Raw genomic sequence first — 26930 nt, forward strand, 5'->3', positions numbered from 1 at the left:
AGTTGTTCCTCAGGGTCGGTCCATCACAGCCTTATCAGGGTGAAGTTAACCCTGAGGGACAGTTTAGGACCTGAAACCCAGTGAAATCCTTAGATAAGGTGACAGCTCTCCCAAGTTCATACATTCCTGTTATGTCTTCTTAGTGCACAGACAGACAGAAAGCAGGGTAGAGCTGCACCTTATAGACTAACAAAATCAGTGATGCATAAACTTTTGTAAGCAGCAGCTTACGTCATTGGCATTACCATAGCAAGGTGGGGGGCAAGCAGGGTGACTGCTCTGGGTATCGAAGCGAAGGGGCACCAAGAGGTGCTGCCCAGCTGGGGTGGGGTGCGGGACAGAGCCACAAGAGGCTCATTTGGTAAGTGCAGGGATGGGGGGAGGGCGGCTCCTGCTGCTGCATGCAAGCATGGGGAAGCGTGTGCCCCCCCGGATCTATGCACGGGGTGAGGGAGAGCTGCCGCTGCGGGCTTTGCCCCAGGTGCCAAACTTCATTGCTATGGTACTGTTTATCAGATGCTAAGATCCTTCTGCCTTTGGCCCAAGGCTGCTATTCCCTTCCCATGCAGCAACCCCCCAGACTAGGAATGGGCAAGGGACAAAGCAATACAGATACTGCTGGTCCAGGTTGTGAGGGAGGAAAGGCTGCCCCTGAAGTGAGTCCTGGTGAGATTGCCTTTGTTTTTTTGCTACTATCTTTGTAGAGAAGCGGAAAGAAAGCAGTGGGCTGCGGGGCCCCCATAACTGCAGGACTCTGGACTGCTGTCACTGCCATAGTCAGGATTAATGGACAGGAGGCAGGGGAGCAGGCCATGTGGTCCCACAGGCCCCCAGCTTCCTGGCACCCATTAATAAGAGCCTCTGACAGGCAGCGGCTCCCCAGGTCAGCCTGGGCGGCTAGCAAGGAAACCATTTGTTTTCTTTAAAATGAGCAGGGATAGCTGTAAGGGGGTCTCTTGATCCAAACACAGAGAGCATAAGGCACAGTAAGAGAGAGAAACCTGAGCTCTGCTGACACCAGGAGCAGGATCCTGCCTGGCTTGTGTATTTACTTAACTGTGGGCCAGCTCAAAGCATACGCTTGGAGGACTGTTCTTCACAATATCCCTTTCTGTCCTGGAAATGCTGAAGGTTGGGGACCCTCTGGCCTGTGGGGCTGCAGTGAATGGGCCTGTTCTGTGCAGCCAGCAATGTGCTACAAACTTTTAATCAGAGACAGGTGTTGTATGATTAACGGGCTCCAGGTCAAATCCACAGTGACTTGTGCTTTGTGCAAAGCTGAGAGACCAGGGGTCTCCACGTTACCCTACAGGCTTGAACCAAGTAGGGTTTATAGATGACTACAGTGAAGGTTACCATGGAGGGGGGTGACTAGAGGAATGAGCATTGTAATGTGTTGTGTCACCTCCCCAAGCTCGTGTAAACCCAGTTCCACTTACATTTGATGTGTGGGAATAAGGGAGGGTCAGAAATAGGTCCCTGTGGAGGAGGGAAAGAAAGATCAAGTAGGAGAATTAGATCAATGGTGTCACAGATTTTTAATGCTAGAAGGGACCAGTAAGATAATCTAGTCTGGCCACTAGCAAACCCTGGGGAAGAGAACCATCCCTAGTGATTCCTGTCTCAAATTCAAAGCTTGTTTGCATTTCTGGTATGGTTTTAAATACATATCTAGTCTTATCTTAAAGACGGCAAGTGATAGACAAACCTCTGTGTCTCTAGGTAAATTGTCCCAATGATTACTTTTCCCCACTGTCATAAAAATGGCACCTTATTTCTTGTCTGAATGTGCCTGCCTTCAGCTTCCACTCCTCAGACCTTATTTTTGTAGATTGAAGAGACATCTGTTTTCAGTCATGTAGATCAAAAATCAAGTCATGCCTTAAACCCTGTCTAAGGAGTAACCCTGAACTTAGCTGCTGGGTTCAGAACTGAAGAGACAACCTTGCTGAAGTACGTTCTGCTAGAAATACACCCTGCTCCACTCCTACATCTAGGATCTCCCACCGGGAGATCAACACAGTGGCACTTTCTGCATCACGCCGCCATTATCACCTGACAGCTACTCTGCAGCCTCTGTGAAAGAATCCCGGTCGGCTTCCCCCAGGATGAGTGCCCACATCACATGAACACACACTCACATGAAGCACTCTCATCAGCCTGAACAGGATAGCCAGGGACTAAGTGAACCAAAGGGATGAAGCTCCTCTCGCCCCAGGTGAGCCCTCCAGGTTGGCTGGAGGCTTGTTGGCAGTGGAGTGTGGAGACGTCTGCGTGCAACGTGCTGTGCTCTCCAGATCTCTTGGTCTAAAACTAAGCTGGCACATCCAACCCTTGGCTCACTGGACTCTGGTTGATCTATGAGACAAAAAGTGCACAAGGATGCTCAGAGCCAGGCTTATTAATATCTGATAGTTTGCCTGGCTCTGGTCTGAATTAGCTTTAATCTGCCTCACTTCTCTACCTAAAGAAGTATTTCTAATGTGGTCCTATCCAAAGTAGCTGGGCACCAGTCGTGATGGTTATGGATGTGTCTGATAGCCGTGATGGTTATGGATGTCTCGGATGAACTGCAACAAAAAAGTTAACTCTCAGGCAGACCTGGCTGGGGGGAGTGAGACACCTCAGCTCACCTTCCTGACATTGTCCTCACTGCACATATTTCCAGTGGTCTGGCAATGCCTCCCTACCAGCAAGTCAAGGGCACATTCCCTTTGTGGCTAGTCCCATTTCTGACTGGCCCTCCCGAAGCTGTTGGTTCCCTCTGTCCAAGTTACTCTCTCAGGGCTGGGTCATTCACCCAGTGGGTCAGAGGTGCAGTTATTTCTAACACGCTCAGGATAATATCAAGCCAGATGCTTGTCCTTTAACAGGACCCCTGTTAATTCTGTCCAGGGAGAGGAAAACCCGGGTGGATGCTGCATGGGTGAGATCAGGGAAGCCTGGAGTCCTGATGCTCCTGCCTGAGTGAATGTAGTTGTCCATGGAAGTGGGGTCTGCATGTGCAGGACAGGAATCTGCGTTTGGATTTGAGGCCAGCTCAGAAATAGGTAGAACCACCAGCCTGGCTGTCTTGGCCTTTGGCCTCCTGCCATGCTGAGCTGAGCTAACAGCTCTGTGTGTGGTGGGAGCCAGGTCCGTAATGGATTAACACAGAACAGCGCCCAATGAGGAGCTGGAGTTTAATGCTCCATTCAGTGTTTCACCTGTGAAAACAAGGATTGTTCGTAGCAGCGAGTGAAAAATCAGTTCCTGGAACTCGGCTCCACATGGCAGTCACCTCCCACAGACTCCCATTCAGCCACACAGTCAAACAGCCCAATTGTTTAGCTCCTGCATGCACTCAAAGAAGAAACTGGGTTGGGTTTTTTGTTTTTTGGTTTTTTTGGGGGGGGGTGTTGGGTTTTTTTTGTTTTGTTGTTGTTTTGGGGGGGGGGGTTAACTTCAGTGGCCCCTGGGGGAAAGCACAGAGCAGATTGTGGCGGGTTGCTAGTGGCTGTGGGAGTGCCCTTGCTCATGGAGCTAGGCCACTGAGTGCCCGTGTGTGTGCTGTGGCCCCTCACAAGCCAGCCTGGTGCTTTGGCTTAGGTTTTGTTGATTCTTGGGTTTGGGTTTGCACTGTCAGCACTAGCAGTTACAGGGTTGTTTGGGCGAATCTCAGTCGTTCCTCAGTGCTGGAGCTGAGCAGACACACTGGGCCTCCTCTTCGGGTCCAGCTGAGCTGGGCTCAGCCCAGAAATGCATGAAGCCAGCTTTGCTCTCCCCAAGAAACGTGGAGAGCTTGTCCTCAGCACAGTTCAGAGCAGCCTCAGAGTTCCCCTGGCCAGGGACTGCTCACTGCAGGGAAAAAGGTCTCGTAGGCCCATTTATCTTTTTAACTTCTTTGTTTTAGTCTAGAGGCGAAAAGGGCCCAAGGATCTAATTTAGGGCCCCAGCAGCAGGCCTGTGTCTCTAAGGAGGGAGAAGGGTGACCCAGCACCCTTAGGCCAGCAGCAGGTGAGAACTGCACTCCTCCGGCACTGATTCCTTGTGCAATCTTGCACAAGTCACTTCATCTGTGCTTCAGTTCCCCCTCAGTGAAATGGGAACAGGGCTGCTGGGAGGATCCAGACCTTTGTGAAGTGGTGATGATCAGGCCTGAATGCCAGTTATCACTCAAACCTGAGTAAACCTGCCAAGGGGAGATTCTGGAGCCGAGGAAAGGGCTTTCCGGTACTGGGCCCCTCCGTAGGCTCATCAGTTCCAGAGCCCTGATGCAAACCTCGCCTCCCCTGGCAAAACCTGCCTCATTGTAACAGCATCTCTCTGTGTTTCTCTTTCCCTCCCCATTCTCAAGCTCCCAAGAGGCCTATTTATCATTGCTCTGCTACTATTTGTGTCTGAGTACATACATCTCATAAGATCTCACATTGTTTTCTGCAAGGCATGCATGGTTATCTTCTCAAAAGTATGCTTCTCCTGAACTTGGGGGCTTTTAGCCATGCTGGAGAGAGCCAACAGTAGCAGTCATACTTCTCTAAATAGGTAGCAAACGCCATCAGATCCAGAAAACAAGAGGAGATCAGTGCTGGACAAGTATCTCCTGACTGCTGGGCAGAACTTCTGAGCCTTGATCATAAAGAGAGTTACCATAAATATAAGTTCAATCCTGTCCCACTTCTGTAGGGATCATGCTAGAGGGAGTCCCTGCAAGACTGAGCAAGAAGCAGGGTAGTATCAGGAAAGCTTGGTGCATCTGGAGGAAGGGAGTGCTCCAATCTGTCTATCTGGCAAAATGTGCACCCCTCCCCTGGAAATGTATAGTAAAGGACTGTCATGAACATCCCTAGGCCTGGTAATTCAGTGACACAGAAGGGTGATGATAGCACAATGGGGCTCTTTTGCATGGACTCAGGAGCTGTTTGCATAGCAGAACGAGAGTTCAAACCTGGGGAGAAAGTTGTTAAAAGCTGTTTACATGCTCTGCTTACACTGAGATGTGCACATGAAGTCTAGTCTGAATTCCACTTGTGGTTTTAGTACCCGGCTACAAGTGCCCTCAGCTTGGAACAAAACAATGATCATTACAATAAATCAACATTCATAGGCAAGGGATGGCTGGAAAGTGTCTCTTTATTGCTGGGATTCAGTGCCAGGTAACAGGAGCCTTTGTAATAGATCCAGGTCCACCAAGGAGGCGGCTCTGCTACACTAGTTTGCATTCACAGATGACATCACAGGCGTGACAGGAGCAGGAGAGCTTTGGCACATGAGGGACATTTAGATAATGTTCAGCTGGAAGGAATATGGTTCAAGTTCACACAGAGCCCTTCCTTGAACTCTCCCCCTCACCCAGCTCCTCTGCTATTTGAGGAGGAAGAAAGTGCTCCAAAAAAGCAGGAGACAAAGGGTCTCAGGACAGAAGTAACAGGAGGCCCCCCACAAAGGATTCAAAGCACTGTACTGAGAGAGTGGGATGGGGCTGGGGGTTGGGATTAGAGGCCACACCCAGGCAAGTCCCCTTGTCACACAGGATGGTGGCTTACATAGCACTAGGACAGGAACTGAGGATTAGCAGGTTTTCCCTTCGCCTACCTCATCTCTGACCCCCTCCTTGCAAGACCCCTAGCAAGCTGATCCCCAGCTATCAGCAAAGCCTGACCAGATCACAAATTCTGTTCCCTGCAGGCTGCTATGGGACTATATAATAAGGAAAAATAGCTTCAATGCGGTCACAGTCGTGGCACCTCCCTACACAAATCTTGCGTTATGACTCTTCCAGAGGGGCTGCTTCTGAAGCTCCACCCCAGTTTTTATTCATGAGGCCCAGACTTAGAGATGATGGGTCAGACCCCCAACTGGTATAAATGTGCATAGCTCCATTGATTTAGCTGATTAACACTGGCTGACTCCTATGACACAGAAGACAGGCCCTTGATGGTCCGGATCTGCCATTCTGGTGAAAGTCTGAGATGCCTTTAACACTCACTTCCTATCAGACTGTGTTACCATACTACATGTGCAATGCATTACAACATATGACATGGATTTCTTACAGCAAAGACATTACCCTGGCCAGTTCTCTCTCTTACCTCTCTCACACCAGAGTGGTGACAGCCCAGTTGCTGAGATCAAAGTCGTATGAACTGATACATAGATGCCTGCCTAAATTAACTATTTTCCCAGTGAAAAGAGCCAAAAAGTGCCATAGAAACCTTCAGGGGGTTTACTGTTAGGATAGAAAAGTATATATATAAGGTGTTGAAAAATATTACTACCTTGCTTTCAGGATTAAAGATATATACACAAAGATATATTTTTCTATATATATATTTATATTGGATAGAAAACAAGATGATAAATTCTGCAACAATCTGCCAGAATCATGGGTGAAAAGGAGATTCAATCAGGAATATTCCAGCTGCATTTGATCATGTTTTGTCTGGTTTCGATTTGGAGTTCTCTCCCCTTTAATGGAAATCAAATATTCAATTCATGTGCAATTCAAGCAAAAGCTTTAGAGACAAAGAGGTTGCTGAAGGATCTCTCACTTTCCAATGAGGATGAGCAGGGCAGCAAACAGCACGTCCCACACAGAGTGGGAACATTGGAAACTCCCTTCCCCATCAACACCAAGTCTAAGGACTGTTTGAAGTGAGAGCTGAGCTGCAGGAAACGTCCAGGATGGCACTGCTGCCTTTGCAAAGCACTTCTGCTGCCTAATGGAAACCCTCGGATCTGGTCCTCCATGAAGAAGCCAGAGGCCAACTGCTGTCGATTCATCCCTGATGCCATGCAACTTGTTGCCCGTCTCCTCTCTGAATGTCCAAGCCAGCCACGCTTGCTGCGCCTCGTCCCAGAGGAATGGACCAGCATTGAAGGTTGACTCCACTTACTTACGGAACAGGTTTTTTTGTTTTGTTTTTTTCTTTTAGATCTCTGAGTCCCTCTCAGGATTTTGTGACATAAGAACAAACAATGGCCCTTTACAATAACCTAGAAATAAGAATGATGTGTAGCTACAGTATGTTTCTGTACCCCAAGCTTGACTGCTTCCTGGCCATGTAAAGAGATCACTTCTTTTTGGCAATCTGGTTTTCCAAGTCTTCGAGTCTGGCTGTCATCTGAGCAAGTAGTCACACTAAGGAAACTTGGCAGTAAAGAAGGAGTGGGGCCTGACACTGAGGGAGGATCAAGGGATGACCTTCAGGTGATGTTGGTGTCAGCCCAACAAAACACAGAAAAAGGATGAACTGAATATTTCATGGGCTCCATAGAAAGAACATCCTTCCTGGGGCTTGCTGGAACCACTTCCTTTCTAGGAGGTGCTCACCCTGATACAGGCATAGTAGGTTTCTATTTATACTTGGTCAGAATGACTATCAGATGTGCCGCTGCCCTCCCCTCCCCACTTTAGTCTGTTCTTCCCCTTCTTCTAGGGACCTAAGGGCCTCAAAGATCCCCTTCACTCTTCCCCAAACTGTAAGGGTCCCTGTGCTGTGGCTCCTTCTTCCTCCCACAGATGGAGGCTGGATCCAGCTCTGGTATTACCACTGACACAGATAGGGCCACCTGTTAGCATAGAAGGCACGTTTGTTGCTGCACATGCTAAGATGTGCTTGGAGCCCATTGCTTTTTCTGAAGGGTAACAGGAAGCCCAGTTGAATTGGGAATCAAGCTGTCACTGTCTAGTCAACATAACAAGTGGCAGGGGCCAGATTCTGCCCTGACAAAGAGAACAGCCCACGGACACTCATCGGCTGGGTGACCAGAGGGAGAATCAGGGTAAAAGTTGGCCCTAAAGGCTTGGAACAAAACAGACTTGATCTGGTTCCTGTGTGGCTGCCATTCAGCCATGGCCCATGCTGGCTACCCAAAAAGGATATGTTTCTCTGTCAAGCTCTCCAGGATGGCCACAGTGTTTGACTGGAACTGCACAAGGGCCTCACACTCGCATGGGCTCCGGATTTCAGTCTCTCCTTTGCCCTCCTCTGAAAAAAAACAGGTGAATTGTCATCAGTGCTCTGCTGCGCACCTTTGTGCTCTCTGACTGTGCCTTACACAGAGAACATGCAGGCTTCCCAAGAAAAGTAAGCCCCTCTCCCAGTGACAGGGGTGAAGGTGATTTGCCAGTGGTACACAGCCACTTGGTGAAAGAGTCAGGAATAGGAGAGACAGTAGTAGGAACAAAAGTCCTGACAATCAGCCTATGTTTTACCCACTATGTTTTATCCACTCTGTCCTCAGGTTTGCAGGAGGATCTGAGAACAAAACACAAAACACTGCAGGGACATGGCTCTCTCTCCTTCTCCTTGGAAACTTCCCATGATCATTCTGGGGGGCTGTGCTAGCTCGCTGAGAGGAAGGACCGGAGCCTAATGGGTTTATGCTAATGCAATGAGGTGGTCTATCCATTTGGGTCTGATGCTGTTGTTAATTCTTTTAAAGAGCCCTGGAGAGTTCTATTTTATCTCTTATTTTATCTCCCAGGTCTCTTTCCAGTAAGCTTGATCCCAGTGGTTCTAAATTCTAGGTAATTTTCATAAAGCAGTAGCTCTGCTTACCTAAGAAAGGCCCAACAAGCTTATCTCTGGGAACACAGCCCATGGGCAAACAGTCTGGGACAAAACACTTCCTTTTTCAGGCTCCTTATATTTGCCAAACAAGCCTCCAGGCAGAGCATCCACAATAGAGTGAATGAAAACTGCCCAGGCCATGAGACTCATTACTCTGTTGCTAATTAACCTGCCTTTGAATTTCTGGTTACAAGACTTTGCAGCAAAGAGGGATGCCAGATTCTACTGTTAGTTTAATGCAGCCATCTACCCCAAGTATCTGTCATCTTCTCTGCAGCTTGGGTAGGGTCTCTATAAACCAAGCTGTTTCTTTTTAACCTAATTAGATAGAGAGGAGGAGCTGTGTGTTACCTGAACTGGCTAGAGAGGAATTGCGGCAGAAAAGAAGATAGCCTTAATTCTATGTATGACTGGAGATGCTGTGGCAACAGCCACATCAGTGCTGCCAAAATAAATCCAGCCCCACTCTGCTTTTCCATTCTTATCATGCACCCCCACTCTCCTCAATACTACATCAGTGATGCCAGCTGCTCACAACTGCCCCCTATACATAGAATTGTCACCAGTGGCACCCATTCTGCTCTCAAATCCTCCCTCAAGACCCAGGTCTGTCACAATGCCAGGGAGAACTCAACCTGGGCTTGAAGGAGATATGGGGTGCCCAATTCTTAAGAATAAGGCTAATGCACGCATGTGTGTATAAACAGTACATCCATTGGCTGCCTCTCCTCCACATGCTTTGCATCAGTTGTTACCTTAAGTGTAGAAGGAAATTGGCCCAGTCATTAGGGCACTAGCCTGTGAGTCATGAGGCTGATGTTCAGCTTCCTGTTCTACCACAGATTTCTCATGTGGCTTTGGGTGAATAACTTAGTCTCTCCCCGCCTCTGCTTTCCAAAATGGAATAACACTGTACTGTAGCCCACACTGACTGTGAACAGAAGTAGGCTACAGAATGTGAATGGGAGGGCAATGGGTACCATAACTGTCCTAGAAAAGCTTGAAAGCTGTTTGTGGTTATAGCCTCATCTGTATTTCTACAGCGCAAGAGAAACCCAACTCCAATTGGTGCTACCACAGTGGTATTATTGAATGACGCCAGTCCAATCATGGGTGAGGTTACTTTGCAGACTCTGCCCCCACCTACCAGGGCAGATGTTAAGTTTGAGGTTGTCAACGATATGGGTCATGGTGCTGAAATCGGCAGAGTACGAAAAGTGCTGCTCCACGGGCTCGGAAGCGATTTCCCTCAGCTCCTCTTCCACGGCTTTTCCAACCCCAACTGCAAACATGACGATTCCTACACAACACAGCAAAGGACAATTCCTTACTGCCTGGACATGGCCTGTGGGCACGAACCTGGGGAGACCAGCCCAGCAAGCTCAGTAGGATACTGTTGCCCAAAGTTGTCTGGCCAGCTAGTTAAGGTGTAGCCTTGCAAGGAAATCACAACTGTTGGTATGGGCTATTCATTATTGCACCACAGAGCAAGAGGCATCATTCAGCCTGCTTCAGTTATAAGCTGGTTTGTATATAAATGTGATGAGTACCAGCAAGCCATGCTCACTCAGGGAAATGGGAGCTTCAGTATGCCAGACATCATGATTTACCCCCAGAAACCACCACCTTTGGGCACCTGAGAGATTGTGCAAAATTGGCCTGGAAAGTTGGGTTCCTAAAGTGCATCCCCCCACCGGGACCATCCCAACAAGACCCTAGGAGTTAGAAACCCTTTGAGATTTCTCACCCCCTTTGCTCCTCACCCGATTCCTTTGCCTTCCTGGCCCACTCAGAGATATCATCCTGGGAACGTCCATCAGTGAAGACCAGCCCAATTCTGGGTATGTTCTGGGATAGTGGCCTGGCACCTTCTGCCTCAGAAAAGCTGTGCTCAATCATGTGCTTGAGAGCCAAGCCAGTCATGGTGCCCTTCTCCATGTACTCCACCTTCATCACAGCCGCCTTGACATCATTTGCTGTCTTGTGTTTGTTGAGTGGGAACTCGGTGCGCACACGGCTGGAGTACTGGACCAGTCCCACACGCGTGCCGTGTGGTGACACATCCAGGAAATCTACAATCTGGTTCACAAACTGCTTCACCAGCTCAAAGTTCTGGGGCCGGACGCTCTTAGAGCCATCAATCACCAGCACTAGGTCGATGTGCCCTGCCTTGCACTCTGCAAGCAGACATGAAGGCAAAAGGTCAGAGGGTACCAGCCTGGCCTGCCCAGGGAGACCCCAGAGGGCAGAAATGCCAGGGGATGCAGTTGAATGAAGGGGAGCTGGGATTCCTGGTGCTTCCCCACAGATTCTCTCCTGAGCCATCAAGGCAAGTTGAAGCAGGTGCAGCAAAGCGGAGCAAAATATAATTGGGAAAAATTTTGCTAAATATCCCCTTCAAATATATATCCACTCCCATCAAATCCTGACACCGCCCCCCGGCCCCAATAACTCCCTTTGTAAATCATACCCAAATATCCTGTGTTGCTGCCTGCTGTGTCAGAAGAAGATGAGATCCTGCCCTGTCCCTTCCATTTAGAGCCTGTCATTGTCTCTCCTCTGTTAGTCAGACTCATCTCTATCACATGCAACAGGGCTCTCTCCTCTCCCCCCAGGGACCAGTGTTAATATCCTCTGAGCACACTCCTTGAATGTGGGTGCCAGCTGCTATGGGATGAAGCCCCTTTTAGTAAGGAACCTGTCTGCAGGCCCCATCCCCGATACTCACTGTTACATGTCTTCCCATCAGTTTGGAGCTGCTGTCCCTCTGGGCAAACGCAGTGGTAAGAGCCTGATGTACTGACACACTTAAACTCACAGCCGTGATCTACTCCATTGCAAAGGTCAGTAGCTAAAACACAAATCAAAACACAAATCTTCTTACATAAGTTATAACCATGCAGTGAGCTCCCCTCTTAAAGGTAGGAGCTCTGTGGGTCATGCTTGCCAAACAGGGAGCTGAGTAAGCATTCCTGCTGTACATGCAAAGTATCCCTCACAGGACCTGGGCAGCATGCATTTATCTCAATGGAAAGCAGTGATGGGTTCAAGTCCAGAAAAATTTCATGTCCAGACTTCGGGGCAGGTTCCAAATCAGGATCTGTATTTTGTAGCTTAAGCGATTCATTCTTTTCAGGGCTGGAAAGAATGCATTATAGCTATTTGTGACACCCCAACCTTCCAGGTGTGATGCTAGGGCATGTGCTTTCCAATCCCAGCTGCACTCCCCAAGCTCCAGGATGCTGGTGCCCTGGACGACTATCCTGGGTTACTTACTGATGTACAAGGTGAGCACATCTATCAAAAGGACACCATTCTGGTGACAGATGCTTGGGTTCTAACCACAGCAAGTTACCCATACTGTGGCCCGGTTATGCTCTTGGTTATTACAGCCATTCTCTGCAGAAGCGATGCTCATGCAGCGCTTACCCTGACATGATCTGCCATCAGCCTGCAGAGTGAAGCCATCATTGCAGCGGCAATAGTACCCATTCACAAGGCTCACGCACTCATGCTGGCAGCTGTGGTTCCCAAAGTTGCAGTAATTAATCGCTGGCAAGAGAAGTAGACACATGGGGACATCTGCTTTGCATCTCAACCCTTGCAGAGATCTCAAAGGCTAAGTTGACCACTGTCTGTCCTGGAGGCAGAATGCTGTGATTTTACATCATGCTTTCACTACCATGTGTCTTCAGACCCCCTGGAAATATGGGGTTCCTACTCACACAGGTGTCTCTGTGCTAAGGCCCTGCTTCAAGAAAGCAAATAGGGTCTATTGATGACCCACCTGGGCAACAGAGCTCCTGCCAGTGGCTGACTGTGTGCATCTTGATCTTAGTCTAGATAAAGCATTCACAGGCTACCACTGTAAGCTGAAGTTCTCCTTTGGGACTCAGACTGCTAGAAGTAAGCAGAGATCACCAAAAAAGGACAAACATTGGCCAAAAAAAGTGTGTTTATGTTTCCAAACTATCTCCAACACTTCTCCACTATTTTCTAGCTTGAAGAGGGATATGGAACGAGAACCCTCTGGTCAGGAAGAAACAGTTTCAATGGCTGAAGGGAACATGGGTGCTGAGGGCAGAGAGGGGACCTGCAAAGGGGAAATGATGATGAGGAGAGAAGGAAAGTGTGGGGTGATGAAAGATGAGGGAAATGGGATGGAAAATGAGGAGAAAAAGGAGGAAGGAGCAGAGAGAGGGGGCAGTTACTTACCAGTACAGGTTTTTTTATCATCATTGAGGGAGTAACCCAACCGGCAGCGGCAGGTATAAGACCCATGCGCACTGACACACTGGTGCTCACAGCCATGCTTCCCATCAGCACAGGCATCAATGGCTGCAGAAGAAAAGAAAAGACTTGGTCACCCACCCCTTTACCATCTCGCGTCCTCATGCTCCCACACCCAGGGGAAAAGACAGGCTCAGATCCCAGCATGCACAGGATGCGTCTGACATAAGGAGGAAGAGGCAGGTCTTACCAACCCACAGACAAGAGCGGAGAGACTGTTCAGCTCCAGATAATCCTAACACTACCTCCCCCACACACTAGCATGGGGCAGAGGGTCCTGATGCCCACTGCTGAGCTGTGCATTTTCAAAGTTCAGGGCCTAGACATCATGCCAACAACTAATTCCCTCTAGTAATTATCTCCACCACCAAACTAGCAAGTGCAGCTGGAGACAGAAGGGCCTAGTGAGAAAGAAAACCAGACTAGGACTGAGGAGACCTCACTTCCAGTTCTGACCGTGCTGTGGGCCTGCTCAGCAAGTCACTTTACCTCTCAGGGCCTCACTTTCCCTGTCTGTACAATGGGGTGATACTTGTAAACACTTTTAAAATGTACATACTTGGTGAAAGCGTGTTAGAGAGAAATGAAAAGGTCTTACGGGAACATGTCTTTCCATCAGCGTTGAGCTTGTATCCTGGATTACATCCACAGTAGAAGGAGCCTGGAACGCTGACACAAGTGTGTTGGCAGCCATGATCCAGCTCTGTGCACATATCCACACCTGAAAGACATGGCTGGTCATGCTGGATTCACTGGCTACAGCATGTATGAGGAAACCTAACCTACCCAGGTTCTGACATGACCCCATCTCTGCAGGAGCTGGTTATCATCCTCTGCCTCAGTTTTCCCATCTGCACAATGGGGATAGTGAGCATGGTCTTATTTATAGGGCTATTAAATCTACTGATGAAAATCACCAAAAGCTAAGTGTTTATTTTCAGCTTATGTCAAGTAGGTCAAGGTTTCAGCACTTCAACCAAAATAAAAGTACCCGCACAGTTTAATCAAACCAGCTCATGTGTGCGCATGGACAAGGCCTCAGGTTTGGCTGAAATGAATACTAAAGCTGGGAGCTGCTAGAAATGGGACTTCAAACAAAGGTCTGGAATCAGAAGCTCAGAAGGGCTTCAGGCTTCCCATAAAGAAAAGCTGGATGCGTCCTTTTGTTCCCTCATAAAACAGAACCCTCCAGTCTAGAAGAAGCATGAAGTCTCGAAGGCTGGAAGGGGTATGAGTGCTGAGAGAAGACCTGCAAAGGGGAACTGATGAGAAGGGAATGAACAGGGAGATGAAAGATGAGGGAAGAGGGATGGAAAAATGAGAATCTAAAGAAAGAAAGGGCAGTGGCAACCACGCACCGGGGGGCACCCTAGGCTGTCTGGCCAAGTCCCCAAGATCTGATCTCATCTGTCAGCATAGAAACTGCACATAGGCTCCAGGCTTTAAGATTACGAACTCCCCTCTTCTGGCCAAGACCAGCCAGACGAGTGCAAACAAGCTGTCTCATCCCAAGTTTCGATTAGATACAGATGCACAGTTGCACGTGGAAATGTGCAGTGAGTCACAGCACTGCTCATGCCCCGGGGGCAGGAAGCCTGCTGCCCAGAATCACCTGGGACAAGTAAGGCTCCAGACCCCGCAGCGGGGATCTCTGACCACTCCTGCTCCCTGTGGAGGGCACCAGCTCTGCACTTCTGCTGGCTGGCATTCCTGTTATCACCGCTTTGGGGCCTGTTTTCCCCTGCCCCCCGTGAGCGCAGCTCAGAAATACTTGCTGGAGCAGCATGTACGCACCTTCAGTTGCAGGCAAGGAACGTGGTAGCTAACATAGTGTTTGGACACTTTTTTTAAGATTACTTTTAATCAACAGGGAAGGGTGACAAAAAAGACTTAATTGAAAGGGAAAATATCAAGGCTTCTACTATACAGGTTGTCTCTTCCCAGGGCCTACCACAGCTGGACTTGATCTTCTGAGGTCCCTTCCAGCCCGAGTGTCTACGTCTATGAAAATAATCCATACCGTGCTTCAGTACCATGCTTGAGCTCTTGGAAGCATCTGCATTGCCCCCCTTGGCAAATGTTGCTTCCCCACATCAGTTGTTATAGAACAGAAGTTAACTTAGCCATGGATTGGTTTGGCTCACTTGGTGCCTGATTCAAAGCCCACTAAAATCCATGGGTTCCACCAAAGTCAATTCATTCATTAGATTTTCACTCCGACCCTTGTATCTTTGTACAAACAGGCAAGGTGCAGACAGATACTGTGAGAACTTCCCCCACACAGATCAGCTGGTGTTTCCCTGTCCCGACCCTAAATCACTGAATTACCCATGCACCTTGGCTCAGTTTCTACAGCACCTCCTGGATCCCAGTTGCCTGGGACCCCACACTCAGTCTTTAAGTCCTCACCTTACAGCACATTTTGCTTTTCCACAAGTGAGTTTCTCTAGAGTCCAAAAAAACAGCTGCCATGAATTGGCCTGTGATTTAGTAAGATGGGGCTAGGTTTGAGCTCCAAAGGGGAAAGGCTTCACTCCCTTCCATGACCTCCACAGCTCGTCCTTCATCCACCCGACCCCTCCACACCTTCCTTGTAAATCCTGGCCCCTTCTGGCCCCACAATAGACCTGGGGCAGTTCTGCGCCCCTCACTCACCACACAGCTTGTCCTGGAATTGCTTGCCAAACTGCTGGATGAGATCGAAAGACTCCACCAGGAAGACGTGCTGCTCCAGTGGGTGGGAAGCCATGGCCCTCAGGGAGTTCATGTCTGCCCGCTGGACACCCACGGCATAGATCTCAATACCAGCATCCCGTGCCTGGGCTGCCACCTCTGTCACACGGTCCTGGGGCCGCCCATCTGTCACAATGACGGCCACCCGGGGTATCTTCTTGTGAAGCTCACGTGCCCCCTCCTGGGTGGTGAAGGCCACATTCATGGCATACTGGATGGCCAGCCCTGTCATGGTGCCTTGGGATAGTGGCACAATGCTGTTGATGGCTTTCTCCATGTCAGCCCGCTTGAAGTAAGTCTTCAGGGAGAAGACATTCTGGACCTGGCTGGAGTACTGGATCACCCCCACTCGCGTGGCATTGAGCCCCACATCCAGGTTGTGGATGATGTCAATCATGAACCTCCGCATGGTCTCAAACTCAAAGGGGCGCACGCTCCGGGAGCTGTCAATCACAAACACGATGTCCAGAGGTCCCGTCTTACATTTTAGTGCTGGGGAGAGAAGCAAAGGGTGGGTATAGACTCTCAGGGCACTTATATACATGCAGCAAGGCCGGTCCAACGTGCTGCAATTACAGCACATTGAAGCAGACTCAATTAATCGAGTCTGCTGGAGCTTGGTAATTACTGCGCTCCAGCAGACTCCAGCATCATACGTATTAGTGCCCCCACATTGAAAAATGAGGGTGCGGGACCATTAACTAAAGCTCATTTGGCAAGCTTTAGTTAAAGCGCCCCGACTGCCATTTTTCAGCACAGGGATGCTGACACACGAGGTACTCTGGGTGATTTAATTAGAGCAGCTCTCAGAGCTGAGGGGGGATCTAGTGGCCATTTACAAACTGGTCGGGGGGACCAGCAGGCAAACAGGGAAGTCCCTGTTCCCCTAAGCACTGCCAGGAGTGACTAGAAATAACGGTCACAAGCTGGCAGAGGGTAGAGTCAAACTAGACATCAGGAGGCGCCACTTCACTGTCAGGGCAGCTAGGATCTGGAACCAACTTCCAAGAGAAGTAGTGCTGGCTCCTACTCTGGTGCTCTTTAAGAGGAGGCTGGATGAACACCTCGCCAGAGTCATTTGACCCCAGTACTCTGCCCTGCCGTGGCAGGAGGTCGGACTTGATAATCTGCTCAGGTCCTTTCCGACCCTACCAACTATGAAACTATAAACTTGGTTGCAGAAATGTCTATGTTTCTCTCTCTCTCTCTTTTTCTCTCTCCATAAACTCCTTCCATCTCTATATCTATTTGTCTCCCTAATATATATGGATGAGCCAAAAACCTTTAAGTTTTGCAGGGCAAGGGAAGAGAATGGATCAGAACAGTCACCCCTGGCTTCCTGCTCTTAGGGAGGGGCACAGCCCTCTCCGCACCGGCCGGTGGAGTCAAAGGATAAGAGTAAGCTGTTACTAAGTTTGCCAATCAATCCTCTAGCAATGAATTAGGCTCCTTGCAGGTGCAGCCTCTAACTGGTTGCACTCGTGACATATGTGTGACAGAGTCACTCCTTAGACGCATCAGTCTACACGTACTAAAAAAGTTCCATAATCATGTCATGGTGTTGCTGGCAGTATAGACAATAGATGGACGTGTGCAAGTCTTACCGTCAGCCCAGCAGAACTAGGTTTTAGGTCAGGCATCTGCCCAACCACAGTCTGTTTCCCCTAGAGCAGGGATTCCCAGACTATGGTATGTATACCCCTGGGGGTGTGCAAGATACCTTGAGTGGGGGGGCAAGGGGGAGGTACACAGGAGAACTTGTATAATGTCAGATTTAAATCTTCATTATCATAATAATCGGCATTTAAGGGGTTAAATATAAACTGGTAGGGGTTTATATACATGCAGGTAGCTGGTAAATCTGGAAGTGGGTAGGCAACAAGAAAAAGTTTGGAAACCTCTGCCCCGGAGCATAAAATGGGAGATAAAGGAGGTTCAGTAAGGGGTTTACATTGGGCGAGTCATGCCAAAACACAGCCGTCAAAACACACTCTGTACAGGCAGCCTCACAGGGGCGGAGGGCTGCATGTAGAAAGCTGTGAATGTGTTCCAGAGCATTTGAAGAATTTTGCCCTGTCTTAAACCCAGTCACAGAGTGCCCATGTCTGCTGCCCAGAACCAGCACCAAAATCTCTGTGGTTCGTAAGTGCCAAAGGTCTTTGGGAAGGGCCCTTCTGGGCTCATGATCTGGAGTCTTTTGCTGGTTTTGGTACTGCAATAGATTTTCCCACTGGCTCCACATGGAGATCATAAATGCATGTCACATGCTGCAGCGGGATTGAGTAGGTGTTCAGCACTCATCTCTCCTTGTTCCTAGAAATTGCTTTCTTTCCTTAACTGCTGCTATTAAAGGATAGTGAGGAGGCATGGGGAATTGGGTTTGTGCTCAGCCCAGTCACACAAGAGGTGATATACTGATAGCTTGGAGCAAGTGATATATGGAGGAACCCTGAGTCTTAACTCACTCCAAGAGGTTTCTGTTACTCAGACCTATACCTGCAGCTGATCCAGCTGGCACAGTGTCTCCTCCTTAGAATTTACACAGTTTTAGCTTGCTGCTCACCTGCAGGCTTTGGTCGGGCTTCCAACATTGTTAGGGCAGACAGGAGGAGAGGGGCAACAAGTAGCAGCTTCATTGTTCAGCTCCAAGATCACACAAGCTCCGGTGCTGAAGTGGTCACTGCAGGGAAAGAAAGGCAGAGGAATCACAATGGGATCTGGGTGGGCAAATATACTCACATGTGCCTGTAGCCAAGAAGTCAGCAGAGCTCTGTTCCAGCCCAGGGCCAAAGGATCTGGGCTACTGGCCCAGAAAAACTTAAAATGGAAGTGCTAGCTCCTTAAAGAGATTTGTCCCTGGTGATTATGGAAGTAGATGTGACCCAAGGTCAGCTATGATCATCTTGCTAGACCAAGGATTTAAAAAAAATCAAGAGCCACACAAGGACTAGTAAAAGGCACTTAAGACTGAAATTTCCAAGCCAGAAGACTTTAGATGCACAATTCCAGTTCCCTTGGATTGAAAAGGGCACCCAAACGTCTTAAGCAACTTTGGAAACCTCAGATGAGAGCTGCAGTGGCTATGGACTGGGAAGTCCATTGCAGCTCAGTTAATTATACTCAGCGAGGATGCACCAAACACAAACAACTCAGCTGGGTTTTCAGACATGGAATTGGGTTGGCAGCTGGACAAGCCTATTTTCACTTGTAAACTAGGCAGAGGGGATGTGCAGCCATGTGCTTTACAGCTGGCTGCAATTCTGTCCTCTCCAGCCAATGGAAGAGCAGGAAATCGCTGAGTAAAGGGGGGTGACAGCTCTATGCGCACTCTTTTCTCGCAGATAAACATCAGGCCAGGCTGAGGGTCATGGGTAGTGCACAGGGCAGAGCAGTCCACATAAATTAACCACAAACCCCGGCAAAAACTGGAATTGGGTCAATTTTTAGTGAATTGCAGAGTCAATTTTCCAAGAAGTCTCCTAAATTGATTCCAAGGCCTTTTTCCACATGCCTATATCTGCCCAATCAAAATCCCACACAAACTCACAGACCATCATATCTGTGTGGGAAGCTCTCTTGGAAGCAGTTTTGAAAGGTATATACAGGCAAACCCCACTTAGCGCTCTTAATTGGTTCCTGAAAAACTGAGTGTTAAGCAAAACCAAAAGTATTTGACGACCCAAGATGGCGACCGCAAGCATTATAACAAAACTCGCTGAGCGTTAGGTGAAATCAGGTATCAATTTCAAATGAGCGTTGTAGCGAAACAGCGTTAAGTGAAACAGCATTAAGCGGGAGTTGCCTGTATTTGAGAAAATATAGCCTTTTTTTGCTATAGTCAATAGCCTCCAAGTCAATTCAGTTTAAAATGCCCCTGTGAGAGTTTCCTGATGTGCCTGGGATCCCTGGTTAATCCAGCAAGTTATTTCAGAAATATTTTCATGCAGCTGAGCCCTTGGGTGTGTGAAATGTGAGGATTGATCACTGTCCATTCAGCTGCTACTGTGTGCCCAATAATTAAGTACATTAGGGCATGAGCACAGCTTTTCTCCATTTGGAGCAGTTGCTACTCTTGAAGTCACTTAATACTGTTAATTGCTTCCATAATTATATGCTGTGACCATGCGTTGGAGCTGACAGGGACTTTGTGCTTGGTGCTGTACAAACACTCTTCCCATACTAAAATACAATGGCCACCAGCCTGTCCATGGTGGCATGTGATTTCTCATAGACTCCAACTCTTTGCAGGGACAATTTTGCCTTCACTTCTTCACAGAAAGTGATTACCTCACTGAACCTTCATCCTTCTCTTCAGCATTTTGCAGTTTTTTCTTCATGAGTTGCTTTTCTAGGGCATGCTCTGTGCTCTCCTATTTATTTTATTGGTCTAATGTGGATACCCAAGTATTTGGGCTCCTAGAATGAAAGAGACTTGATCCAGTTTTCCAAAACCTCAAGACGTTACTTATTTTTTAGTTGGTTACATTTTTTTTAAACTTGGAATTTAGAACATTTTTTCAGCTCCTTGGGGACACACTTATTTATTTGCTTTTCATTAATGCATTATTGATCAGGCTGCAAGCACCATGCAGCATCTGGAGATGAGTAGAATAACTTAATAACAATGCCAATGGCCAAATAATACAATCTTATATTAGATGAAAGCCAAATTGGGAGCAAATTACCCAGATACGTTCAGAATAACTGGACCCCCCCTTTTTGCAGATTTTCAAAATAAAACTAAAACCTAGTGCTAACCCTGCATCTCAATGCACAATGGGTGCCTTTGTGTTGTAGCCTTAGTGGCTGTTATATTCCAGCCAAGAGAAGGGGAGGAGAGCCCACACTCAAGCCAATATGGGAAGGCAGCTCATATTCCTACAGGGCCATGGGAGTGCTATACATGGCCATTAAAATGCAAATTGCAGTGCAACTCAAAGCAAAAAATGCAGCCAGCAGCTACCACTCAGAGAAAGCCTTGGTTGGCTGGGAGGGAAGAGGTGCCACTGTCAGAGCAGTAGCAGGGGACCTGGTCTGGCACAATATGCCTGTTATCTGATTGAAAGTTGTGGAAAGGAAATATTAGGCAAATGATAAAATGGGGGTTTGAGGCTACCATCCGTTTTAAGTACAAACAAACACACTGTAAATCATATCAGCCATGAAGCTGATCCAGGAGAGTCTGTCTCTGTCCTTTGCTCAGAGTCAAGATAAAGCCCCTGTTAACAGACTGCATTAGGAAGAGTAAGGTCGTTCAGGGTAACTTCTAACAGCTGGTTAGAGCTGTCATTCCTTGTCAGTGTAGACAAGAAATGTCAGCAGGAGTCCCATATTTTTAAGCTACCACAAGGTATTAAACAAGACAACTAGTGACAGCTCCAAAGACAGTGACCATGCCAGTCTAGGAGGTGGGTGATGAAGCCCCTCTTTGGGAAGTGATCTCTGTGCCTTTTGATCAAAGGAAAACATCATGCTAGAGAAGAACAAATCACTCATTTCAACCATTTACAATGAAAATGGAATTACATTAGTACTCAGATCTTCAGGAATGTCTGTATGAAAAACCAGGTGGGCATGATCTAGTTGGGGATGGTCCTGCTTCGAGCAGGGGGTTGGACTAGATGACCTCCTAAGGTCCCTTCCAACCCTCATTTTCTATGATTCTATGATTTGAGTGCCTAAATCTCTGCAGGCATGGACTGTACAAGCAGTTGCAACAACAGGTCATGACAAAAAATAGTTTTCTGAGAAAAGGTGTCCCTCCCCATCCCAAAGTGTTTAAAAGATAATAAGAGGGAATGATGAACAAACAACCAAATTGAAAGTCATATGATGCAGAGCTGAACTGAGAGAGTTACCTTTCCTGTTAGAAATCTCCTTGCTTCAATATGAGCCCTCTATCTTCAGAAAAGAAACCTAGAAGTCAGGGGAAGACAATTCCTTGTCTTCAGTTATTCCATAGTTAGATATTATATGGGCATCTCCTTACTGCTTTACACCTTCCTTCAAAACACCTGCTTTGGTCCACTGCCTGAGGAAGGCTATTGGAATAAAGGGTCCACAGGTCTGATTCTGAATGGCTGCTCCTATATACCTAAGCTTTGGAAATCAGAGACTTCCCAAGCTGTTGTTGGGTAAGTTCTATGCATGGTCACGTGCCATGGTTACCAAGTCATCCCTCTGAGAGACAGGCAGGACTACTGAATGGAGATATTGAAAAAGTACTTTAAAAACAGTATTGGACATTCATTTTAAGTACAGTCATCAGTAAATATTGATTTAATGCTCTAAGGTCTTAGTCATGATCAATCACTGGAGTTTACCTTGAGCTGTCAAGTGCAAATGTACAAGCCCTCAATCTAATGCCTTTGTTGGTAACAGGCCCACTTAGCTGGTTTCAAAGCTGCATCATAAAATTGTCACCAGTTCTGGCGTGCACACTTCAAAAAGGAGGGTGGAATGCTGTAAGGGACTGTAACTTGGAAAAAAAGCTACAAGAAGGGTTTGAGATTGGGAGCATGGCTTGTAGAGAGAGGCTTAGGAACCTCACTTTAATTAATGTAACCAAAAGAAGGTTAAAGGGTGCCTTGTTCATGGTCTGCAAGTATCTAAATAGAGAACAAATTTCTGACAGTAGATCACTCATTAATCCAATAGAAAAGGCATAGAGGGATTCAATGGTTGGAAGCTGCAGCAGGGCAAGTTCAGATGAGAAATAGGGCACAACTGTTTTACTAGTGAGAATAATTAACCCCTGGCACGAGTAACCAGAGGACACAGTGGAAATGGAAGAGTAAAAACTGGGCAGGACTGAAAAATTAAGAAATAATCAAAGGACCTTGGAGAGAAGCATGTTGTCTTTCAAACTAGACCGTATGTTTAGGAGTTATGTGCCTGAGGCAGAAATGTCGGGGTGAGGTGCTGTGGCCTGTGCTATACAGACCAGATGATACACACTTTAGGGCTGTGCAAAATTTTTCCTGGTGTTTCATTTCAAAGCTGTTCCAATGTGTTTGGAGCTCGAAACTGTGAAATCAAAAAGAAAAAAGCCTTCGAAACAAAACAAGGGCACTCAAAATGTTTCGAATTTTTTTAAATGTTTCAAGTTTCAAAGCCAGGCTTACTGGCTTCAGCGCCAGTCCCGGCTGGCAGCTGCAGCCTCCTGTCATATGGCAGGCAGATCAGGGCCTGCCTGCACCCCCAGGAGGGCTGCAGGGCTGTGCCAGACTCCTCTGGGGCTGTGGCCCCCAATCTGCCTGCCAGATCACAGGAAGCTGGTGTTGCCAGCTGGGGCCAGCGCTGGGTGTAGCTGCACCCAGCACCAGGAAGATTGGTGCTGCCACTGGCCCTAGCCGGCAGCACTAGCCTCCTGTCATCCAGCAGGCAGACGGGGCCCGGCTGCTTCTCCAGAAAGGCTGCAGGGGCTGTGCCGGAGTGCTCCTGGGGGTGCAGGCCCCCGATCTGCCTCCTGGATCACAGGAGGCTGGTGCTGCCGCCTGAGGCCAGCAGCAGGCAGGCCCAGGGCAGATCAGCTCGTGCGGGGACCCACCGCACCAGTCTTGGGGCAGGGGAGGGTCCCCACATGAGCTGATCTGCCCTGGGCCCTACACCCCCTCAAACCGGCTCCGGTATGGGGCTGGGGCAAATCAGCTCATGCAGGGACCCTCCCCCTCCTCAGGAATGGGGCGGCGGTGGGTCCCCACAGGAGCTGCTATGCCCCGGGCCCTGTTTCAGAGCTGGCCTGAGGAGGATGCAGGGCCCAGTGCAAATCAGCTCATGCGGGGACCTACCCCCACCCCAATCCCAGGGTAGGCAGATGGGGGCCTGCACCCCCAGGAGCAGTCCAGGAAAGCCCTCACAGCCCAGGCAGCCCCGATCTGCTGCCAGATGACAGAAGGCGGGTGCTGCTGCTGGCCCCAGCCGGCAGCACCCACCTCCTGTCATCCAGCAGGCAGACTGGGGCTGCCTGCACCCTGGGAGGGCTGTGGGGGCTGTGCTGGACTACTCCCGGGAGTGCAGGCCCCCAATCTGCCTGCCAGGTGACAGGAAGCTGGTCCAGCTGGCTGGGGCCAGCGGCAGCATCGATCTTCCCAGCACTGGGTTGGCAAAAGTCAAAACAGCATCAAAATAGCAAAACGCTTTCAATGAAGTGAAACAGAACAATGCTTTCAAAACGAAACAAAACTCGAAATAAAACACTATTGCACTGAAATGTCGAAACGGAAGTGGAACAATGCTGTCTCGCACAACCCTACTACACATCTTTCTGAAACATTATCAGGCTTCAGCTTGGAACGCATCTGCCTCAGGTATTTAGTATAGAGTCAATAAATCTTACAAACCCAGGCACCTAGTGACTCAGGCTGACACAGCTTCAGGGCATTGGCTCCAACCCAGTTAACTAAACAGTTAAATAATAACTGACACTTCTTCCAAATCATTCTGGTTTCGCCATCTTTTTCAATGGATTTCTTTCCAGTGATAATTTTTTTTTGGAGGGGTGAAAAGTTGCTAACCACAAAATATTTCTGGGGGCAGATGTGCCATGCATAACATTTCTGCAGGATTCTGGTGTCCAAGTCTCATTTCAGTGGCAGCCTGGCACAGAGCCCAGGTCTGTCTGTATCCAGATAACTTCAAAGCCAGCACAGGGAGAAGAATGAACTCAAAGGAAGAAAAATTAATCATGAGAAAAACAGTTCGGGATTGTATTTATTTATTTTGGTATATGGCTTCTTCATTTTGTGTTAATTCCCAAAGTTTTTCTAGGCTGCATGGGGTTAACTTCTGTGTAGGGGTCTGTACAGTGCATGCCCCATCTCATGTTAAGCCAGTCATGCACAAGGGGCTGTAAATATTTATTATCATGACTGAGTAAATGCCCCAGCTCACAGACAGTGCATCCATGCCACCCCTTGTTTCAAATTAATGCGCAGTCTTACCCCGTGGCAGCAGCCATAGCGACCCATTATCTTGTCATGCCTCCCCTCTGTCTGAGAGGATGGACTCAATATTGGGTTCTCCCTGTCTGACTGGCTCTCTACTCTCTATTCTGCACTGTCCATTTCTGTCACCAGTACTGCTTTCCTGGTGGGAGCTGGAGATGTGTGAGAAGCAAACAGCTGGGAAACAGGTGCCGAAAGAAAAAGCAAATACTGATCAGGGCTGAAAAATTAGGAAATAATCAAGAGACCTTGGAGATAAACACTGGGCTATATAGTGAGAGAGATATGAGCAGGGCACGACTGCTCAAGGTACAGGCAGGGTTGTTGCAGCCCCCAGGAACCTAGAGAAGAGAACTCCAAAATGAGGAACGTCACTTTAGAGTTTCTGATTTTCAGTGGCACGGGGAACTAGTCGGCTGCTTCATGCTGCTGAGAAGGATGCCTTAGTCTGCAGAGAGTAACAAAGGGGAAGTCGGAGAACAAGAGGCAGAGGATAAATGGTGGCTCCAGACTCACTTCACAGAGTGATCACAGGCTAGCAGACCTCAGGTGCTACACGATGGATCCCCAAGGGCAAACAGGTAAGCCTGACTCATGTCCCACATGTACTGCTGCCTCCTCCCTCCCTGGCACATCCCAGCCAAGTTGCCAGCTGTGATTCCTTGTGTTGCTCTCTGCTTTCATTGTCTGTCTGTCTGAATTGCCTGCCAAGGGCTCCTTCTCAGGAAAAACAGCAGCTTCAGATTTCAGCTTGGCCTCCTTGGCAGTTCCCTCCCCAGCTGCAGGTTAAGAGAAATGTTTTGCATATTCCACTTCTGACTGATAAATCCAGGTTGGGGATCTGACTACATTGTTTGCCAAGCAACCCCAAATCAGGGTGCCTGACCCAGATGTTTGGCCACAATTTACTAGCAGCAGGGTGGAGATGCAGATCTGCTCTGTGGTCCCACTGCAATCCTAGGGTGTGATGGCTTGTATGCTGGACTGGACAGGAGAGAGAGAGGATGGAAGATGGGGTGGAAACACTTTCACTGACTGTGAAAACTCTCAGACCTTTTGCCTTAAGAAGAGAAACAGACTCTGGTTTGGACACCTGAGCCCCAGCCATTTTTCTTGGATGTGCTGTGATGTTCCTGTGACTCACATGGCCTGTCTGCATTTCTGGATGTTGTGTTTTATTCTACAACCTAGGGGCAGCCAAGTCTTACGTCTGTTCTTTGTGCTAAGCCCGCAATGGCCAGGAAGCGGGACTGAGCTCAAGGAGACCATGAGGGCAGTGGGCTGTAGGCAGTGGGGTGCAAGTCATTCACATGATATATGGCAGAGGGAAAGAATGACTTACTGGGAACTTTATGGAAGATGATGAAGAGCAATGGATACACATCACTTTGTCAGAATTTGCCAGTTTGGGGAAAATGAAAACGTTTCACTGAGTAGGTTCAAGTATGCTGAAGGTGCCAAGAAAGCCAGGCAGGGCGCTGTTGAGATCCCATTGCCAGGCAGATTTTGTAGGGAAGGCCAGGTAATATCCAATGTGTATGGTGCTGGAGCAGCCACCATGCAGCCAGCCAGGGAGACAGGACTCCATTTCCTTTCAGGCAGAGTTTTCAGTCTTGTTGGGGCTTTTTTGTTCCTAATCAGAATGAAACCAAATTTCAAGCCAGCTAAATCCTCAGGAAAATGAAATGGCCTTCTTCATCTCATTCTTAAAATGCTGCATGTAAGCGTGGCATTGTATCAGCTGATCTCAAAATGCTGACAAACAAGCAACAACAGCTCTCTTTCAGGTAGGGAAGTTGAGGTACTGAAAGGTGAAGTGCCTTGCCCAAGGTCATGCAGGACGTTAGTTGCAGAGGAAAGAACACAGGTCACCTAACCTAGAGAGCTGCCTCTGGCTGGGCTGTCCTTAAGCAGGGCAGGCTGCAGAGCCAGGGGAGGAACAGAAATCAGTTGATTTATGAAAAAAAGTCGTGCCAGACCAATCCTTTCCCCCTTCTTCCTCCCCCTCACCCCCCAACTACCTAATGACTTGGCAGCATAAGGGCACAGTGAGTCCAGTCACTGGAAAAATGGTGTCTTTGGGGGCCAGAATAACCCACAAGTATCTTCAGCTTGGTGGCATTCTGTGGAGCCTTGCAGGGGTATTCACTGCACAAAGAAAAGGTAAAACAAAGCCAAGCAATGGCACTCCCGAAAGGAATAAACCCTGCACTCACTAAACATTGACACCTGGCCTCTCAAGAAGCTGCCCCTCCTGCTTAGCAAACAGCTACTCTTACAGAGTTCCCTAAACATCCCTCCTCTCACTCTCACACACACACACACACACACACACACACACACACACACAATTCTCCCAAAGCCTGGATCTTTCCTGAACACCCTGGCTTTATCTTTTCCCTTGCAC

General features: G+C 48.4%; 2 protein-coding genes across 2 annotated transcripts in view; one reads left to right on the forward strand and one right to left on the reverse strand.

The window, feature by feature from the left end:
• Positions 1 to 5094: 5094 nt before the first annotated feature.
• MATN4 (matrilin 4) lies at positions 5095 to 18258 on the reverse strand. Its single transcript, XM_019539639.1, has 10 exons — positions 18142 to 18258; positions 15501 to 16070; positions 13444 to 13566; positions 12771 to 12893; positions 11985 to 12107; positions 11284 to 11406; positions 10319 to 10732; positions 9703 to 9855; positions 7866 to 7970; positions 5095 to 7111 (listed from the first exon to the last, which is right to left on the reverse strand). The coding sequence occupies exons 1-10, from the start codon at positions 18212 to 18214 to the stop codon at positions 7053 to 7055; spliced, it is 1866 nt and encodes a 621-aa protein (XP_019395184.1). The 5' UTR covers positions 18215 to 18258; the 3' UTR covers positions 5095 to 7052.
• A 5531-nt stretch (positions 18259 to 23789) lies between these two features.
• RBPJL (recombination signal binding protein for immunoglobulin kappa J region like) overlaps positions 23790 to 26930 on the forward strand; it is a 38628-nt gene continuing 35487 nt past the window's right edge. Inside the window, exon 1 of the mRNA XM_019539802.1 lies at positions 23790 to 23887. Coding sequence (XP_019395347.1) covers positions 23790 to 23887 — 98 coding nt within the window. The remainder of the gene's footprint in view (positions 23888 to 26930) is intronic.

This window comes from Crocodylus porosus, unplaced genomic scaffold (assembly GCF_001723895.1).
Source record: "Crocodylus porosus isolate Cpor-Errol unplaced genomic scaffold, CroPor_comp1, whole genome shotgun sequence".
Taxonomy (NCBI): Eukaryota; Metazoa; Chordata; order Crocodylia; family Crocodylidae; genus Crocodylus; species Crocodylus porosus.

Excerpts from the sequence above, each read along its gene's own strand:
- MATN4 (XM_019539639.1), bottom strand. The coding sequence starts at position 18,214 with ATGAAGCTGCTACTTGTTGCCCCTCTCCTCCTGTCTGCCCTAACAATG. Across the intron at positions 13,567-15,500 it reads ATTCCAGGACAAGCTGTGTG|GTGTGGATATGTGCACAGAG; the intron begins GTGAGTGAGGGG and ends CATGTCTTTCAG. Across the intron at positions 7,112-7,865 it reads GGAGAGCTTGACAGAGAAAC|TTGCTCAGATGACAGCCAGA; the intron begins ATATCCTTTTTG and ends TAGTGTGACTAC.